The 13441-nt window shown below is 53.1% G+C and overlaps 6 protein-coding genes across 6 annotated transcripts, besides 1 other annotated feature; 4 read left to right on the top strand and 2 right to left on the bottom strand.

Annotated features, from left to right (window-relative positions):
- Nucleotides 1-13441: part of a sequence feature (contig 1.39 809..240080(1)) that runs on past both edges of the window.
- ANIA_10300 (Zn(II)2Cys6 transcription factor) lies at nucleotides 213-2221 on the top strand (the record flags this gene model as incomplete). Its single annotated transcript, XM_654915.2, has 5 exons — nucleotides 213-289; nucleotides 350-390; nucleotides 447-1042; nucleotides 1094-1924; nucleotides 1976-2221. 5 exons carry the CDS (start codon nucleotides 213-215, stop codon nucleotides 2219-2221), a joined length of 1791 nt encoding a protein of 596 aa, XP_660007.2.
- On the bottom strand, nucleotides 2635-3523 carry ANIA_02402 (SDR family oxidoreductase; the record flags this gene model as incomplete). Its single annotated transcript, XM_654914.1, has 2 exons — nucleotides 2635-3365; nucleotides 3418-3523. 2 exons carry the CDS (start codon nucleotides 3521-3523, stop codon nucleotides 2635-2637), a joined length of 837 nt encoding a protein of 278 aa, XP_660006.1.
- ANIA_02401 (uncharacterized protein) lies at nucleotides 4187-8165 on the top strand (the record flags this gene model as incomplete). The annotated part of the gene is made up of 6 exons (XM_654913.1): nucleotides 4187-4350; nucleotides 4406-4815; nucleotides 4903-5171; nucleotides 5231-5713; nucleotides 6407-7332; nucleotides 7385-8165. 6 exons carry the CDS (start codon nucleotides 4187-4189, stop codon nucleotides 8163-8165), a joined length of 3033 nt encoding a protein of 1010 aa, XP_660005.1.
- ANIA_02400 (uncharacterized protein) lies at nucleotides 8690-9715 on the bottom strand (the record flags this gene model as incomplete). The annotated part of the gene is made up of 1 exon (XM_654912.1): nucleotides 8690-9715. The coding sequence occupies one exon, from the start codon at nucleotides 9713-9715 to the stop codon at nucleotides 8690-8692; it is 1026 nt and encodes a 341-aa protein (XP_660004.1).
- On the top strand, nucleotides 9996-10616 carry ANIA_02399 (uncharacterized protein; the record flags this gene model as incomplete). Its single annotated transcript, XM_654911.1, has 5 exons — nucleotides 9996-10038; nucleotides 10114-10178; nucleotides 10239-10333; nucleotides 10405-10440; nucleotides 10484-10616. 5 exons carry the CDS (start codon nucleotides 9996-9998, stop codon nucleotides 10614-10616), a joined length of 372 nt encoding a protein of 123 aa, XP_660003.1.
- On the top strand, nucleotides 11812-13355 carry ANIA_02398 (uncharacterized protein; the record flags this gene model as incomplete). Its single annotated transcript, XM_654910.1, has 4 exons — nucleotides 11812-12009; nucleotides 12063-12204; nucleotides 12263-12407; nucleotides 12491-13355. The coding sequence occupies 4 exons, from the start codon at nucleotides 11812-11814 to the stop codon at nucleotides 13353-13355; spliced, it is 1350 nt and encodes a 449-aa protein (XP_660002.1).

Raw genomic sequence — 13441 nt, 5'->3', positions numbered from 1 at the left:
TGATGCGCTTTCTCAATGGCTTGATTTGAAGCCAAAGTGGAACGTGGGGAGTGCACAGAGCGTAGAGACTAAGCGGTTTCCCACCGGGCGGAGACAGAGGCCGCGAGACGCGGGCACTGTAGTCGCTAAAACGCGGGGGACGGCGTCCAATTCATTCTCTACAGCAACACCAGTGACCTACTCTGAGTAGGCACACCACGCCTCGCGGCATCATGGACGCTCCTGCAAAAGTCGTCAAGAAGCGTATCAGGAAGCCCCGCGGCCGTGGCCTTCGCACTAATACCGGCTGGTTGGTATGCCCACTTCCCCAGATCCGCGAACGTGACTGACCCTGGTCGTCTGTCCCCAGTCTCACGTGCCGCACCAGACACAAGAAATGTGATGAACGAAGTAAGTCTAGCTAGATATCTACATTGCCATTGGAAACTGTTGGCTGACTCCTGCAGAGCCCCGATGCGGCCCGTGTACTAATTCGGACCGCGACTGCGTCTACCCCGGCGATACCCGGCAGACTCCTTCCGATAGAACTGGCCTGGCCAGTCCTGCATCCAACTCATCCCGGATACAGCATATCCTTTGCTCGCCCCGATCAGCGCCTCCTGGTCCTGTAGCACCGACGTTAGACTACGATGCCACCAGTGGCCCGAGCCCGGAAACGCACAACATCCTGGATCCCGAGCTGGTGGCCCTCTATCCGGATACCCGTCCCCCAGACTATTCTGGCTCTGTGCAGGCACTTCCATCAGCGCAGAATTCTGAGTCGGTCACGCCTGACGTCAATCTCGACCACGCGAGCGCCCGGTGGCTGAACCTGCTTGCGACCGATGCCGCCCAGGCCGGTGATTTCAGCCTGCCCGCTTCAACTCCTCGAACGCGGCTCTCGCGTGGGTCGGTCAGCCACTACCGCGACAACGCCAGCACGGCGCCGCTATATTCTCCACAGCTCTCGGAAAGACAAGCATGGCAAGCCGACTCGGATATTGCTTTAAGCAAGCACGAGGCTTCCCTCTTTAGAAAGTTTGCCGAGCACATTGCCCTCCCAGTGAGTTCCCGTAGCGCTATTTGGAGAAGAAACAGATACTGAACTAGATAGCTCGACCTCTTTGACTGCCACAAACATTTCTCCAGCTATGCCACCCGGCTTGCGCTCCGAAATGTCGGGCTCATGAAAGCCATCCTCGCTCTCTCGGCCCGCTACTCTTCACTATCGCCGCCTACTCATGATAGCCAGGAACCCACTGATCCAAACGAAGCCATCCAATTCTACTACGAAACCCTGCACTATGTCTCCACCGCGCTCCAATACAACTCCTACAAGCACAGCGAAGAGCTCCTCGCGACGGCTATCGTGGTGAGCACGTACGAAATGCTCGACGCGAGCGAACACAATTCCAATTGGCAACGGCACCTCAAAGGCGTTTTCTGGATCCAACGGTCCCAAGACGTCAATGGTGCGTCCGGGGGCCTCCGGCAGGCCGTCTGGTGGGCCTGGCTAAGGCAGGATCTCTGGGCAGCTTTCCGCGAGCACCGCCGCTGTTTTAGTTTCTGGCAGCCCATCGTCGACTATCCGGATCTAAGCGAGGATGAACTCGCCTGTCGGTCTGTTTATCTTCTCAGCCAGGCCGTCAACTACTGCACTGAGCCTCCACCGGATCCCGAAGCGGCCGTGGACCCCGAGCAGATTCGGCTGCGGACGGAGCGCGGGAACGAACTGATGGACATGCTGGAGCGTTGGCGCAGTTTTTCGGCCGGCGCCTTCAAGGCCTTTCCAAGTCCGAATCGTGACGAGGTGCATGGATGGACGCCTATCTGGATCCATCCGCCCGTGTTTGGGGTCGCATTACAAGTATACAGCTTCGCGAAAATCCTCGTCTGCCTCCATCGGCCGGTGACGACTGGCTTCGCGGGATACCGTACATTTCAGGTATCCTCCCCATGACCGACCTCGATGTATATGTGCTGACGCGTTCTGTAGAAAATACTGACCGACGCTGTGGCTACGATCTGCGGCATCGCCATAGAGCTCACCGACCCAAGCTGTCAGATCATGTCGGCGCAGTGCTTATTTGGCGCCGGGCTGTGTGTTCAGAGCGCGCCGCAGCAGGAAACCATCATTTCGTTAATCCAGGCGTGTGAGAGGCGCACGGGGTGGCCGATGGGTACGATACAGGATGATTTGCGCAAGGAGTGGGCGAAAGTTGCTGAGGGGAAGATTTCATGACATTGACGCGTTTATAGATATACATCAATTCAATTACTCAGTTCTGAGCGAAATATGGTGCTCTTTCACATGTAAACTGTAAATATACGTCAGCCCTAGATGTGCTTGTATACTCAAAGGCGAATGCTATATATTCAGTGTATATTCATCTCTAGACTCGAACGTGATAGGCCTACCGCTGGCATGTTCACGCTCGTTCGGGGAACACTGAAGATCTGGAAATCAAAGCCTTTAAGATTCCCCATTCTCCTATACCATCGCTTCTCCTTACCTTCCGCATACTTATTAATTTTACCTCGCGCGACGGAATGCTTTCTAGCGAGTCACAAGATTGGCCGACAGCATTCTCCAAAACGCATATATTTCCTCAACGCCATTCGCATCTATAAATAAAGCAACCCTAGAACAAGAATCTACCAAGCCCCCACGATCCCCGCAATTGGAATATCGATTCCCGTCGTATACGTCGCAGTGTCACTAAGCAGGTAAACATACGCGCCACCCAACTCCTGCGGAATCGCCAGTCTCGGCATCCCCCCATAGTACTTCATCTTGGTATCCCAGTCGGGACTTGTCTCAACATAATACGTCAATGCAGTCTTCACAAACCCGGGCGAGATACTGTTCACCCGGATTCCATGCTTCGCCCACTCCATCGCCAAGGTATGCGTCATGTTCCGTACCGCCGCTTTCGTGCCTCCATATGGCGCGCTCGGCGCCGCGCGGTTCGGTCTGTAAGATGTCATGCTAGCAGTAAAGACAATTGAGCCCTTGATGCCGAGTTTGATGAATGTCTTCGCCGCCGCAGTTGCGCAGTTCCAGGCACCGAAGACGTTGAGCTCGAAGAGGCGCTTGACCTGATCCATGGTGAAGTCCAACGCGGGCTGGTGCTTTGTTGCGCCGGCATTGGCAATCATCCCGTCCAACCGGCCTTGTTCAGAGACGATCTGGTCGAGAGCAGCCTGGACGGATTCTTCAGAGGTCACGTCTGTCTGGATGAAGGAGAAGCGCTTCGGGTTCTTCTGCGCGAGCTCGTTAAAGGGGTCGCCGGGCGTGGAGATGTCGAGAGAGTAGACGTGCGCTGCAGAGTTGGCCAGAATGACTTCTGCGATCCCGAGCCCAATGCCTTGGTTTGCACCGGTGACTATACGCTTCTTAGCACTGCCCTATTGGAATGGGACGGTTTTGGGACGCACTGGCAATGACCTTTCCAGCAAGCGTAACCTGCCAGTTATGGTCAGGACCGGGAAGCGTGCTGACGACGGGCGTCGCTTCTGACGATGAGGACCCGTTGGTGGCCATTGTGTTTGCGGAGTTGTATATGATCAGATGGATGCAATTGAGTGAACTGAGCACGAACCGAGCAGTAAAGGCCGTGCTCCTAATTTAAATACTCCCGAATCTCCTTTTTCTCCTCACGAACACAAACCCCTCTATCTTTATCAACGGATCAACTCCGAGTGTCCTCGTCGCGAACGTCATAAAGAGACCCAAGTGGCCGCGTGCCGCGCATACCTCGACTCGCGGTCATTCATCTCCATCCAGATTCTCAGGGACTCCACCGATGACTCGAGGATCTTTCCCCTTACTTTAGAGCGCCGTACGAGTCAGACTGTAGCCCCGTCACCCCAGACGGCTCCATCCCGCATGCTGGGGGTGGCGATATGGAGAACCCACTGCAACCCCGGGCATCAATCAGGCCATGCGTCACTCATAGCCTCTAGCCATTGAAATCGGCTGGAATATACCGCGTTCTCGTATCCGGTGTCGCATGCTCCGGGGTTGAGGGCTTGTCAATGTCCATGCAAAGATAGGACTTGGCTACGCCGATCTATAAAACGTGGAGTTCTCCTCTCTCTGAGTCTATCCCTAAAACCGTTCAGCCTGTTCACGGTACCCTTTGCTTGGTTCCCAGTCTCAAACCACATCTTTGACCGTCTTATACCTTTTCGTTGGGAACCCGTTATGAAGAAAGCCAACCACGACTCAGCCTCCATGACCGAGGTCGAGGACATTGAGGGGAAACCTGTCGTTGCCCATGAGACGCTCGTGGCAGGCTATGTTCCTGGCACAGAGGAGGAGAAGCGGTTGGTCCGCAAGATCGATCTATACCTGTTACCGTGTATCTGGTATGATCCTTCTCCCTTGGTGTTGTCGTAAATGTAAAGCTGACCAAGCCAATAGGATCATGTACCTCCTTAGCTACATGGACCGAACAAAGTACATTGACCCTTCCAGCACCCCTCTGGATGAAAGGCAGCTGACAAGTGAGTACAGTATCGGCAACGCCAAAGTTGCCGGCATGGAAACCGACCTTAAACTTACTTCGAACCGCTATTCAATCGCCCTCGTTGTCTTCTTTATCGGCTACGTGATCTTTGAGGTACCCTCCAATATGCTCCTCTCAAAGATCAAGCCCAACATCTACCTGCCTTGCATCATGTTTGCCTGGGGCTGTGTCACTATCGGCATGGCGTACGTGCAGACGTACAAGGCGCTCATTGGATTCCGAGTCGCTATGGGCGTTCTAGAAGCCGGTTTCGCACCGGGCGTGTTACTGGTGATCAGCTCTTGGTACAAAAAGTCCGAACAGAGTAAGAGGTTTGCTGTATATATTTCAGCCGCAATCCTATCGGGTGCATTTGGAGGCTTGATAGCTGGCGGTATTGTGGGGGGGCTAGAGGGGGTGCATGGAATCGAGGGGTGGAGATGGCTCTTCATTGTCGAGGGAGCCGCAACAGCCGGCGTGTCCATTATTGCGTCCTTCCTGTTGCTTGACTTTCCTGCAACAACGAAGAAACTCAACGAGAGGGAGCGGGAGCTTGCTATGGCGCGGATGGCGGCCGAGGCGATGATGGTTGATGGGGATGCTGAAGCCTTGGGTCACGGACAGGCACTCCGGACCAGTTTGAGTAACTGGAAGACGTGGTTATTCGTTGTTGGATATATGGTATATTCCGCTCATCCCCTTTCTCAATGCAGAAGCGCAATATCGCTAACAAGCAGTAGGCCATCGTCGGCTCGTCCACGCTCTCTTACTTCTACCCAACCCTCGTCTCCGGGCTCGGGTACAAGGGCAACATGGCCCAATACATGGTCATCCCCATCTACGCCGCGGCCTTTGTGTGCAACGCGATAACCGGCTACTTTGCGGACCGACACCAGTCCAGGCGCGGGTACGTTCTCGTCGCAATGATGAGCGTCGCCATGATCTGCAGTATCGTCATCTGCGTCGTTTACGACCTCAAGGCGCGCTATGCGCTCCTTGTGATTATGGCAATGGGACTGTGGGCATCAAACGGACTCTCCTTGGCGTATGCGTCCGTGAGCTTTGGCGAGATGCCGAGAGAAGTCAGGGGCATTTCGTTGGCGCTTGTCAATGCGATGGGCAACCTGGCACAGATTTATGGCGCATACCTGTTTCCGGACAACGATAAGCCGAAGTATCTTATGGGTTTCGGGGTTATTAGCGGGCTGTGCTTTACGGGTGTTGTGAGCTATCTGGCGTTGCAGCTCTTTTCGACAAGGAAGAGATCTCCCTAGGGCTGAGCGGGTAATGAATGATTAGGCTTGGATGTTTATTAGAATCATAGTAGAAGGATTTGCATTCCGTCCTGGATATGAACTCTTCTCAAAAACAAGAGTATAGACCAGTACTGAATTAGGGTAAGGTGTATACCTACGTGTTCGTTGTCTCAAGCCCTAAATGCTGGCAACTAATACCCTGGTAGGCACCTGATGCTAGCACCTACTCCATTTCCAGCAGTCTAGTTTCTTGCGCTTTTTCTTGATTCCCTTTTCAAGTTTCGATCTCGCCAATGTAATTGATAACGGCCTTACCAGCAACGGAGTATGAGTAGCTGATAGGAGCTGAGGGCCTCTCTTTAATGTATGTGTGGATGTTCTACAAGAAGAGAACCTAGATCCCAGACTCGAGACCTGCATATTTCCTTGCTATTTTTCCGCATCTGCCAGCCCAGAACAGCACTAATAATAGACCCTATTCAAGCCGGTTATGGTACGAATAAACATCCCATCGAATGCGGTATCGACAGTTACCGACTCGGCCAACCCAACCATGGGTCGAGCAATCAAGCTTTCAATGACGTTTGCCGACCGGAGCCCTCGGCAAACAATCCACCAAGATCGATGAGACACTTGAAACAATATGCAATGCATCCCCAGTCTCGATCTGCAATGGGCCGAATCGGGCGCGAAAGTGATCCCGGTCTCCAGGTCCTCGGCGTGGTCATTGGCGGCCTACCGATGGTGATCAATTCAGTGAACTCAAGTAAACCGCATTACCAGTCTTCACGAGAGATGGTAAAGACGCTGGAGGAACTGACGGACACACTTCAGAGACAGCACTTCCTGCTGCAGAAGGACCTAGAGAGTATACTCAAGTCCCAGGCGGGAGATCTTGGAGAAGAGAGAGTGGCAGAGATACTCCACCAGCCGCACGCGGTCTACTTCGCCGAGCCAGACGTTGTAATGGCTGTTGAACGGTCTCTCGGGGATGGAAAAGATGTCTATGTTTCAACCGTTCGGAAATGCGGAGAAGCCGTCTTTGATATCGCCGAGCGACTGGCCGGGTTTCCTTCGACGACTGGGAAGGGGGGTAAAGGAACTGGAAGAGGGAGAGCCTGGGGTAAAAGGCAGCTGATCACGTCGGCAAGTCAGCGAAGGGACTTTGATCGCTTGCTCGAGAGACTGGATTATACGACCGTGCTCCTGGCTAGGTTGAGGGTGACCATCGAGCCCCAGCGCGAGGAAGGACTGACTGGAAAGGTTGCACGAACGGCCTCGAGGCCAGGATCTAGAGGAAGCAATGTCAATGCGAATGCGAGCCCAAGTCTAGATTCGCTTGGAAACGCTGATGTTCTTAGCCGCGCGGCTGAGCGATTGTATACAGCGATATCCGCAGGCCTTGACAACGACTGCCATACAACGCATACGGCCGCGCTCTTCTTGCCGAGTGGAACGGAGCTGAAAAAGAGAAGCCAGGAAAATGTGGCAAAGCAGCCGTTTGTGTTTACGGTTGGCTTTCGGATGCCCAGCATCATCAAGGGGTATTATACCGTGGATGCTAAAGTCATACCAAACAGGGCCAGGTAGGGTTTCCGAGTATTACCCTGCATTACAGCTCGAATCTCAGTCTGACAGTTATGGTCAACCGACCCCGGGCCAATCGTCAGGCAGAGTTTCCAACGACCTCTGCCAGCTCATCACAACCGCCGAAGAGCAGGGCCGCATGCTGGAGCTGCACGTCTCTCAAGCAGGCTCCTGCACCTGGAACGAACTCCATCCCGCGCTCTCACCCTCCCAGACACCTGCAACGGCGGACCTGACGACCATGGACACGGTCATTCGTCACTCTGCTCCAGGGAGCTGGACGACGGCGCAGAAACTGCGCCTCTCGTTCTTCCTCGCCTCATCGATCCTCCAGCTCTCGCCTACCCGCTGGCTTCAACCCTCTCACCCTCTGACCAGCGACACTATCTGGTTCTCAAAGGCCAACGCCTCGACGCTCACAAGAGCTTCCGCCAGTGCATCTCTCCTCCTCCCCAAACCGCTAATCCTGCGCGACTTTTTCGGCAGCGATACTCGGTCCTTTGAGCCCCCCATTGCGCGAAACAGCCTTCTCGAGTTCACTGTCTTATTGCTTGAGATCTGGCATCAGCGGACATTCGACTGGTACGCGGAAGAGATCCAAGCACCTCTCGACACCGATTTCTGGGCCCGACTTAGGATTGTCGAGATGTGGGTTGAGGATAGCAAAGACCTTGTCCTTGATGAGGTGTATACCATCATGATGCGGTGTCTGAACGGGACATTTGGAACTGCAGCGACAGAACCAGTGGCCAGATGGGATGACGACGTTTTCAGGGCAGATTTCTGGCGCAGGGTTGTTGTCGTTCTGGAGGAGGCGCTTAATACGGTGTAGCAGCTTTCTTGGTATAGCAAGGCGGATACTGAGACTGTCGAGCAACAAGATCCAGCCTGTAGTTAGGGATAGCTGGTACGCTATAATTGCAAGCCCACTTTCTATAAATCCGCCTTCTTATAAAGCAGTGGTCATGATACGATGGCCGATTCATATTAAACGCACTTGTCCCGTCAGACGCATGCGGACTTTTTGACCATCGCGATGGAGTGATTACTCGGCAGGGAATCCTGCCTTTCAATAAAAGAATGCAGAGCAACTGGATCAAGCACGGATTCGCCAATGGGGTAGGGATGCCAGGTCAATGAGTGCATTCTGAAAGTGACAAGCTCCCTCCAAATTTCTGTAGTACATTCGCCTTTGCCGCTAGGCATGGTTCATAGTTCCCTCAGTCACTTTACGAATACACTCTGCTCTTCCACCCATGTATCAATAAAGCCTCATCCAGAAACGATGAATGCCAGAATAAACCAGCAAACTTTGGGCAGAGCCAGTCCACACCAGATCGATTTCTTGGTCATCTACTATAACTCTCCATTCCCGACACAGTCACCTATAGACTCATCACCATTCATGCCAGCGTTGCCATTGACGGCATTCCCGTCCTGCATGGGCACGTCACCATCGTCGTCATGTAGCAGTGGGCCAACCGGGCAGATATCGTATAGTTCGTCAAGCGCTCGTTCAATAGCACGATACAGAGCACCTTCCTCCTCGCTCACTGCTTGGAGGGTTGCCGTGTCTGGGGTTCCAGTCGTACTGGCCCTCGCACCGGCACTCGTGCGCGTACTCGCCGCCACCTGCTCCTCGCCATTCTCCCGTAGGTGCTGGCTATCCCGCTGGCTACTGCGCTGGTCTCGCACGTCTTGCGGCGTCGGCGGCGGTGTCCGGGAGCCCCAGCTGAGCGGGGATGCCCACCGAACCCGTCTAATCCGGTGACGGAGTGTCTGCCTTCGTCCTTGCGGTTCCTCGCCCTGCCCTTGCGCTGCGTCTTGTCCGGCCTGTTCCGCTTGCTCGACCTCATCATTCTGACCGTCCTGACTCGCTTGAGGGGCCTGACTCATTTGGCCGGCCTGACCGTTCTCTCCTGATTCTCCTGTCTGTCCTGGCGCTTCATTCTCCCCCGACTGTGCATCCTGCCCGTTCTGCGCGTTCGGTCCTGACAGCACCGAGCGCTGCTGCTGTCCCTGATGCTGCTGCTCTCGCCGCCGGTGCTCTTGCTCTTGACGTTCTAGATCCGCTCTTTGCGCCGCCGCACGCATTTGCATCAATGTCTCTCCATACTTATTCATCTCGTTGCCGAGCCGATCCATAACACGCCGAATGTCCTCGCGCGCATCAACATCGTTGCAGAGTGTTGGGCACAAATGCACATTGCCAGTCTCGTCTGAAGCGAATAGAGCGACTCTGGCCCAGTTGTCGAAGCGGAGGGACTGGTTGATGACTGCGAGAAGCTGTTTATCGTCGTTGCCATGGTACCCTCGCGCCGAGCAGAATCCGTGCGAGACAATCAGGTAGAGGTTGTTGAAAGTTTGGGAAGAAGGTGACATTTTGATGCTGCTGGTGATTGTTGCGCGGGTGTGATAGTTCGTTAATTGGGTGGCTTTGGCTTATTGGAGCAAGTACGGCGCGGGTAGCGCAGAGCTATAAGGGGTTGAGTAAAAGTCTTGCAATAGGATTCGGAACGAGATAAAGGATACGTCTCTATAAAAATTGAACGTGATGCTGGAGGTTTGAGACGGAAGAATAGCTCGAGTCTCGACTGGCGCAGAGAATGGGCGCTGTCTCTGGAAGCGGATAGGGTCTTTTTGTAGTTCCCTGGGAGCAAGAATGAGCCTAGGCAGGGCAACTGCCACCCATCATAGTTCCTGCAGTAAGTAGGATACGCTGCCCTACCTGTAGGATAGCATATAGCGGATATTGACCTAGAACTGTTTCCAATATTTAGCTAACCCTGGGACAGTACAACTCGGCCATGTTGCGGTCTGCACGCGAAGGCAGCTGCTCAGTAGTGTATTTTAATAGTAGTTACGCCCCGTACTGAGAAGAATAAATGGATATTGCCGACTACAGGGCCTTGCCTATGACCATGTTGAGGGATACGTTGAGAGATTCTATGAGTTTCTTTACCCTATCACGACTGCTGTTTACGAGACTAGGCCCGTACAGTGAGTTCGTGCTCAGGCAATGATAGACTTGGCCCTTGGGAACATAGCTATCTCTTCTGGAAAACTTCCAGCATGTTGCTGGTTTGCCATTCAAGCAGCTTAATCACGTATGTTGCCCTTAGGGCTCATCCACTGAGTGATTCTCCTCAGGCGTCCCCGTCTACCAGGTTCTTCTGCCTTAGAACTAAGCCAGCTGACCATTCAACTGGACGACTACGAAGGCCAAGCTGCCCGTGCTCGCTGCAAGCTAGAAGCCTTATCTCCCACCAAATCCACAGTTTGAATGACTTACTCCAGATCCGCCTACAATCATGTTCCTTCTCCAAGCCCTCCGCATTAAAAGATGCTATAGCACTTCCTTTCACGTATTCTACAGCTATCTCTCACTGATCTGGGATGGCTGCAGCTAATAAGGAAATAGGTAGCTAAGATCAGTACGCTGTTATTCGGCGCTGACACGGCTCACTAGACCCGGGTGGCCGCCAGCTACCGTGGCTAGCTAATTGACAAGTATCGTTTCAAAGGAGTTCAAAGGGATAACAAATACTACTTAGGCACAAAGCGCGGGAACACGGCTTCTTGTCAAAATTCTGTACCTGGTCCAGCAGCCAGAGTTAGTAACCTGTATTTTTACCTGAGATCTATTGCGCTGTGGCTTACGCCCAGTGACGTCGGGCAAGGATACAGAACAAGGAATTTGACTAATGACTCTTTGCGAAACCGTCATTCATATCTCTTCAGGATCGACGGTGCATGATTGGCTGATTATGGAAGCCGTCATCATGCAGACTCATCGCCTCAGAGCGCCATCTAAGACCATTAAGGCTATCTCAGGATCGATCTTCGGCTTGGCTTCGTGCTGCCAGATCCAAACCCTAACTCGCTTCGTGCAACATCTGTGTTCGACTCCTCACCAACAAGGGAAATATCTAGCGAGAGCTACGTCAATTGAGAATCTCAATTAGGCCAGTAGGAAAGCCCGCTCGACCATTCCAGATCGCTTCAGCGCCACTGTAAGACTTACATGGCAGAGCTCAGACGTGGCTTGCGCAAGGCTAGATTTCGTTTTTCTGATGTGTCCTGATTTTTTTATTACCTTTTTTTTTTTTTTTTTTTTTTTTTTTCGGCTAAACTTTTTGCTTTGGTTATGCTTCAGCTTTTGCTAGGGATTCTTCTTACAGGCGATTGTGGCCTTATGTGGCGCCAGATCGTTCACAGGACAAGCATAGAATCAATGCCACGGCACTGGCATCTCGTCTCAGCTATGGAGAGAACGCCTCCTGACTACTGATGGGCCCAGCTATGACATCGGAATAGACTTTTCTCGCTAGGAGTTTATATAAAGCAAGGCTCCGCGGTATGGCTTCAGTCCTCTCTATATTCATATATCTTGATACTCCACCCACCTTACATAGTGTTCGATACGCATATATACTTCACGTATTTCTTTATCTCACATCCTAAGACTATCTTCAATAATGGGTTCTATCGGCCTGCTTACTTCCATCAAAGGCCCGACCCTCGTTTCCCTTGTGGAAGACATCCGCTCGGCCGCAATCATAGACACTAGCTCCTCGCAGTCACCACAAAGCCACCACCACCTCCTAACCCTTATCGACAGATTACGTCTCGCCGCAGAGACGCCCGCCGAGACGGCCCGTCGACTGATGTACCAGGTTCGCCACCCCAGACCAGCATCATGCGCGTATCCTGACTAGACCCTTTCCAGCCCCCTCAGAACGCAACAATCCGGGCCCTAATAGACCTGGGTGTCTTTGAACTGCTTGTAAAGAATGCAAGGGATGGCCGCAATCACGGACTCTCAGCATCAGAGCTGTCTGTGCGGACAAATGCGGAGAGTGATCTTATCGGTACGCCACTGACTCCCTCTTTCAAGGATGGCCGTGTCTGATAAGATTCATGAAAAAGCCCGCTTGATGCGCGTCGCTACCAGCCTGGGGCTCTGCGACTCCAACCTCAACCCCGAATGCGCCGAGCCAGAAACAATATATAGCGCGAACAGCAAAACGGAGATCATGACGAAGCCGCTTGGGCGGGACGGCCTTCGTTGCTTGTACGTGTTGCGCGCTACCAATACCCTCTCCCTTTGAGCTATCCTTATCCTTCCACTCGATGAGTTCGTTGCTGATGAGTCAGATACGACTTGACAATGCCCACCCTCTCCGTGCTCCCCTCATACTTGGCACAGAACGCCTATATGATGCCAACAGATTACGACGCCTCACCGATGCGCTGGGCAACAGGGCAGAGCCAGTTCGAGTGGCTGGAAGAGAGACCGGGCCAGCAGGCACGGTTTAATGCGCTGATGGCTAGTAGACGGGAGGGGCAAGCGCGGTGGTTCGATATTTATCCTGTCGAGAGGCTTCTGCGTTCTATTCCTTCATTTGAAGACGGAGCTGCCAAAAAAGACGAGAACGTGTTCATGATTGATATCGGCGGAAACGAAGGCCATGATCTGCTGTGGTTCCTTGAGCGGTACCCGTACTTCCGGGGAAGGTTGATATTGCAGGATTTACCCACTGTGGTAGCAAGGAACGAGATTCAGCTCGAGAGGAAGGGAATTGAAGTGATGGGATATAGCTTTTTCGATCAGCAGCCTGTTAAAGGTACATCCACCCTCTTCCAGTACACCATTCTTTCACTAGTCTCCAAGGCTGACTGCACGCAGGGGCACTCATCTACTACTTCCGCTCCATCTTCCACGACTGGCCGGACAGCGTGTGTGCAGATCCTGCAGAATACAATTTGCGCCATGGGTCCGGATTCACGGATTCTCATCGTCGACTTTGTCCTGCCCGACATGGACACCCCCCTTTTTCAAGCATCCCTGGATATCCAGATGATGTGCCTCGGGTCGGGCGTAGAGCGGTCGAGAAGCGAGTGGGCCAACTTACTTCGGAAGGTTGGGTTGGAAATAAGGGGTGTTTGGAGTGTGAGTCCGACGCAGGAGAGTGTTCTTGAAGTTGGACGGGTGAGGGATGTTAATGGCAATGGGAGTTGAGATTTGGCACAGTAGGTAGGGTAGTATGAAGCCGGAATGATATGTTGAATGTGCTTTGATGAGTATTGAGCTGACTTGTCTAGTCC

The sequence above is a fragment of the Aspergillus nidulans genome, chromosome VII, assembly GCF_000011425.1.
Source record: "Aspergillus nidulans FGSC A4 chromosome VII".
NCBI classification, from domain to species: Eukaryota; Fungi; Ascomycota; class Eurotiomycetes; order Eurotiales; family Aspergillaceae; genus Aspergillus; species Aspergillus nidulans.
The sequence above is the reverse complement of the archived record's forward strand: the minus strand, read 5'-3'. Positions and strand labels throughout refer to the sequence as shown.